The following is a 5,625-nucleotide window of genomic DNA, read 5'->3' as shown; positions in this document are numbered from 1 at the left end:
AGTACAGCTAGCTCCTAATTGTTCAAGTGTTTAGAGTAGTTTATTACATCAAAAGATAAGTAAACAGTCACATTGAAGTAAACAGCCATAATGAAACAGCCACAGAGACAGCTACAAACTCAACTTCTTCCAGGTCTTGATTCTCCATCTTTGTCCTTGTCTCTATCTTCAACATCAAGGTACATGTTCTCATAAGTTGCTTCAAGTTCCTTCGTATCGTTTTCGACAGTATTCTGCATATGCTTGTCTGCTAGCTCCCAATCCTTAATACAGGATAAGACCTCAACCATATCTGTTGTTAGTCGTCGTCGTCGCTCCTCGAGCACCCTGCCAGCAAGACTAAATGTAGATTCTGAAGATATGGTAGAAGTAGGAACAGTCAAAACATCTTTAGCAAGAAGAGCAAGAATAGGATAAGTAAGCTTATGCCTCTGCCACCAATTAAGAATGTTGAAGTCTGCACCAAATTGGGTGACAGTATCACTGTCTAGGTAAGAAGACAGTTCAGAGATGGATGCTGCAGTAGATGCAATAGGAGTAGAACTACTTCCTAGTACAATATCATCATCCCCATAAATATCATCTCATGCCTCTTTTGCCTTAGACTCACTACCACTAGCTAATACATGTTGTCCACGCAAGAGTGTGTCACCATACTTGCATTCATACAACTGAAATGTCTTTGTTAACTTAGCACGAATAGATTGTGGAAATCTAGAGTAATCAGTTCCAGTTAGACTAGCCAACCGTAGAAGAAGTTTATGAAACCCCCTCATCTTTGCTCTTGGATCCAAAATGAAAGCAAATGCATAAATAATTGGTATTTTCCTCCAGTATTTTAGATACTTGGTTTTCATAGGAATAATGGCTTCCCTAAGTAGATGATCACTCTCAAAAGCATTTAGATGACTACCAATTTTTAGTATATGATGCAACATTAATGGAGATGTGGGGTAATAAATACCAGACAGTGCAACAGTTGAATCATAAAATAGTTCAAGAAAAGACAACACCTTATCTGCAATGTACCAATGGTCATCTGTTAACAAAGGAGAACCATCTGAACTCAATGGATGATTACTTTGGATAAAGATAGAAAATGTGCTTTTGTATGGAACAACATGCTTAAGCATCAAGTAAGTAGAGTTCCATCTAACATCCATGTCAACACCAAACTTACGAGGACGAACACCTTGACTCAAACAGACCATTTTATATGCAGCAATACGTTGATTGGAAGCATTCAAGAAAGTAATAGCAGTTCTGAAATCATTAAGATAAGGCTTCATGCGCTTCAAACCAGATTTAACAATAAGATTAATAATGTGGCATGCACATCTTTGATGCAAAAAAATAGACCTCAAATCTTCACCATCATCTAAGTCAAATTGCTGAGTGCTACCAAAGTCAAGGTAACCAGTAAACATAGGTTGAAGAAGGGACATGGCAGTTTTGTTTGATGAAGCATTATCTAATGTAATTGCAAAAATTTTATCTGATATGCCATAATCATCTACAACCATGGAAACATGTTCAGCAATATTGGAACCAGTATGTGCAGACTCAATAGGTCTTAGACCAAGCAACCTTTTTTCCAAACCCCAATCAGAATTCACATAATGAACAACAACACTAATGTAATCTTCTTTGGCTTTACCAGACCAAATATCAGAAGTGAGTGCCACAGAAGATACTGAGGATTTTAAAGTTTCAATTAGACTCTTCATTCGTCCATTGTAATGTTTAATTAAATCTCTAGCAATTGTTTGCCTATAAGACCTAACAAACCTAGGGTTATGCGCACGAGTGATATACTCATGAAAAGCATCAGACTCGGCAAAACATAAAGGCAAATCTTCTCTAGCTATCAACCGACACATTTCCATTCGTGCAACTGAAGCTGAATACTCCCAACGTTGCACAGACCCATCAGGATTGAATTTAAGGACTGGCTGTACTATGCCAGCTCGATCATGCTCAATCTTAGCTTTACAATGTTGTTGGTGCCTAAGCAAATGTCCAGTACCAGAGGAAGATCTAGCAGACAAGGTAGTTTTGCAGTGTTTGCAAATGGCAGAGACCCTTACCTTCTTACCTTTGTCGTCTACACTAGTTACCTCATCGAAGTCAGACCATACTCTGGACGTGGGTAGCCTCTTCCTGGATCGGGTGTCACGAATAGTGCTACCACTACCAGTGGCAGCGGGGCTCGAAGACCCCGTCACTGTCCCGGCCATGGTCGGTGTTGGTTGTGGCTCCACCGCGTTGATGTTGACAGCAGCATCCACATTATGGCCAAACAACGCCATCTCATCAAGGTGCTCATTGTAATCCTCAAGTGCATGCTCCTCAGCCTCGGCGGCCGCCTCGGCGGCCGGATCAACATCCATCTAGGGATTTTGACCAGCTCCTCAACGGCCTTCAATACATAGAAAATGGAAGAACAAATTACAATAAAAACAAGTAGGAGCACGGAGCACCAAACAAGTAGGAGCACAAGTTAGGGTTTCACCTGACCGACCGGAGCACCGGATCCGCCAGCGAGGGGCCACCAGAGGGGACATGGCTTTAGCTTGAGAGAGGAAAATAGGAGCAGAATATGGATCTTGGCCGAGACAGAGGGAAACGAAGTAGTTAGGGTTTCAGAGTGAAGGTAGAATGGTAGATCTAGGGGAATAACCGAATAGAACTTCACGAGAACAGCTGGATCAGGACTCAGGAGCACCGAGCAGCACACAAGCAAGCACCAAAAAAGTCGTCGTCGACGGACACCAATTTAGGGTTACGAGTTAAGACAGATTTGACTTACAGTTTCAGCAACAGAGCGAGAGGGGAGATCACCGGAGTCGGAGCCGGAGCCGTTCGAACATCGACCGGATCAAGAGGAGAGGGACGAACGACGGCGCCAAAGAGCGACGGTGAAGAGAGGAGAGAGCTGGTGTTTGACCGGATCAAGAGGAGAGGGACGAGCGACGGCGCCAAAGAGCGACGGTGAAGAGAGGAGAGAGTTGGAGAGGGACGAGCGACGGTGTGTGAGAGAATGAGAGTGATGAGTGAGATTAGAGGAGAGGATATTTTTCTCCCGGATGGGCCTTAAACGGGCCGGCGGTTACACGGACCGTGCTCAGGCCAGGCACGCCGTGCCACACTTGCGGCCCAAGCACGGCACGGCTGCCGTGCCGGGCCGGGTCCGTGCCGTTTTCGTGCCGGGCTCCAGGTGGCCCGACCCGTTTGGACGTTTGGACATGTATACTCGGTACACATACCATTACCGATAAAATGTCACAAAGTTTTTAGCTAAGTTTATCGAGTATTATTGAGACGACAAAGAACTCTGCGATCGCCAAGCATGCGTCTATTTGATTGGTGATGGTCTCGACGAGAACTAATAAAGAATTTGACTTCTCGAAGCATACCGATCATCAATCATGCATCGCGTACGATAGCAGTCTGAGCATATCAACAAATCAAACCGTTCCCTAATTACCCTAAACCCCTACCGATCGTCAATCAAGCATCTATTTGATGATGGTCTGGACCCCACAGCCACAGGCGCCAACGGTGCATTCCCAATCTTCCCCGGCCGCCCGCCAGCGCCACACCACCGCCGTGCCGCGCTGCTGCCTCCCACAACGCCACCTCTCATGGTGTCGCGGCCAGCTGGTCCCTCGTCCCGTGGCCTCTTTCCCCCTGGCGCCGGCGCCGCTAGATTGTTCCTTCCCCGGACCGCCTGGACGACCCTGAGCAACAGCATTACACCCTCCACGTTGAGGTTCCACCACCCGAGTCCGAGTCCGCCGTCGCCACCGGATCCACCGCAGCGCGGCACGGCCCGGTTCGTCTCGATGGCGTCGAGCAGGTCTGCCACGACCGATCTGCTTGGCAGCGCTGCCGTGGAGGGCCACGAGCTGGTGCCGGCGATGGCGGAGGCGGTGCCGGTGGTGACGGTCAGGTGCCGGCCCGGCTGGAGCACGCCAGATAGCAGGGATCGGGTAAGTAGCTTGACTACCGCTGACGTGCGGACGGCGCGCTCCATCTGCCTGGCGGGGTCGGACGGCGCGTCGGCGGCAGCCGGCGAGGTGTGCTGCCTCTTGAGGCGACTTATCCTGGCGTGAGCACCGGCCCACGGGTTTGTGTCCAGCTCACCAGCAAGTTCGCCTCCACCTGGAATGGAACACAATCGAGCGCAGCAAAATCTGTCAGCCTGCATTGATGGCATAGACACACAGTCCAAAGTGCCGATGGTCGTGCCGTGGAATCGGGCATTCAATTCGTACCATCGGCGGCGGCGTCGGCGGCAAGATCGTGGTACGAGCAGAACCGCGAGAGGATCTCCGCCATCGAGGCGCACTCCCTCTCGGCGTCGGGCGGCATGGCGACGGCGTAGAAGAAGCCGGGGAGCTCGAAGACGAAGGTGCGCTCGTCGACGCGCGCCACGAGGGCGTCGCGCGCCAGCATCCACCGGTGGTCGCCGACGGCGACCGTGGCCATGGACATCGGGACGAGGCCCTCCACGCGGGCCATGTGCAGCGACAGGGTCCCCGACCGGAACAGGCGCGCGGCCTCGAAGCCGTCGCCGCACAGCACGAAGAGGCTCACCGCCGGGCCGCCCGACGACCCGGCGTCGATGGACAGCAGCTCCGTCTCCATGCCCGTCCGGTACTCCCGCGTCCGGCCCACCCGCAGCGCCGCCCGGCCCGCCGCACCTCCTCCATCCCGAGACGCCATCGCCATCCCGGTTGGCAATGCTGCTCGATAGAAGCACAGATTAGAACGCCGCACGTTGCCGGCCGTTATTAATTTAGCGACAAGCAAACGACGCGCCCGCGCTGGGAGCCCGGTGCATGCATGGAGAAGAAACAACGTGTGTGGGCGTGTGCATGCGCTATTAAATTGCTGATACGAATTCGATTATTTAGCTGCCGAGCTAGCGGGTATATATCTAGATATATATTTTGCATGATATGCCCTGAAGCTTTGTACACGTTAATATAGATTATATAGACCATTGCTATACTGCTTGCTTAGATTAGAGCTTACCCGCGACGATCGAGAGGTCAGAGGGGTTTTTCCTTAAGGCAAGACGAAGAACGTTCGATCCTCACCGAGATCGTAACGCGATGAAGAAGAAAGCTAGCTTCTGATATTGAGGCAAAAGAAAGAGGGCGAGGGACACACAGGCATCAGAGTATAGAAGGAACACAGAGATCCTGGGTTGTATTGTATTGTACGAGGCTGAGGACACGGTCCTGGCCACTCTTAAATAAGACTGGCCTGCAAGTGACAAGCGCGCTCTCGTCTAGACTGTGGACTCTGTCTGGAGACTGGAGAGAGACAGACAGAGGGGCCGGGTCGCCTTTCGCATGCAACGCGAAGGCCAAGGGCGGGAACGAGTCTTCAAGTGCTGGGCTTGCGCGTGCGTACGTGGGAGCCGCGGCCATCCAGGGGTGCATGCACGCGCCACGCACGCCGCGTGGGACACCTCAGACGCGCCCGGCGCCCGTGCCGTCGCCGCGGCGCCACATCGTCTGGGCCAGGGGCCCGCACCGCAACACGTGGCCCCCACGGCGCGACGTGGCAGCCGTCCCGGCCACGCGCCCGCCTGCATTGGCCCCCCGGCGTAGC

At 51.4% G+C, this 5,625-nt stretch overlaps 1 protein-coding gene across 1 annotated transcript; it reads right to left on the bottom strand.

Annotated features, from left to right (window-relative positions):
* Window positions 1-3,405: 3,405 nt before the first annotated feature.
* On the bottom strand, window positions 3,406-5,229 carry LOC100275127 (uncharacterized). Its single transcript, NM_001149298.2, has 3 exons — window positions 5,041-5,229; window positions 4,278-4,748; window positions 3,406-4,164 (listed from the first exon to the last, which is right to left on the bottom strand). Exons 2-3 carry the CDS (start codon window positions 4,732-4,734, stop codon window positions 3,497-3,499), a joined length of 1,125 nt encoding a protein of 374 aa, NP_001142770.2. The 5' UTR covers window positions 4,735-4,748; window positions 5,041-5,229; the 3' UTR covers window positions 3,406-3,496.
* Window positions 5,230-5,625: the final 396 nt, after the last annotated feature.

The sequence above is a fragment of the Zea mays genome, chromosome 7 (assembly GCF_902167145.1).
Source record: "Zea mays cultivar B73 chromosome 7, Zm-B73-REFERENCE-NAM-5.0, whole genome shotgun sequence".
In the NCBI taxonomy this organism is placed as follows: Eukaryota; Viridiplantae; Streptophyta; class Magnoliopsida; order Poales; family Poaceae; genus Zea; species Zea mays.
This window is presented reverse-complemented; position numbering and strand designations above follow the sequence as displayed.

Excerpts from the sequence above, each read along its gene's own strand:
- LOC100275127 (NM_001149298.2), bottom strand. The coding sequence starts at position 4,734 with ATGGCGATGGCGTCTCGGGATGGAGGAGGTGCGGCGGGCCGGGCGGCG. Across the intron at positions 4,165-4,277 it reads CGCCGACGCCGCCGCCGATG|GTGGAGGCGAACTTGCTGGT; the intron begins GTACGAATTGAA and ends GTTCCATTCCAG.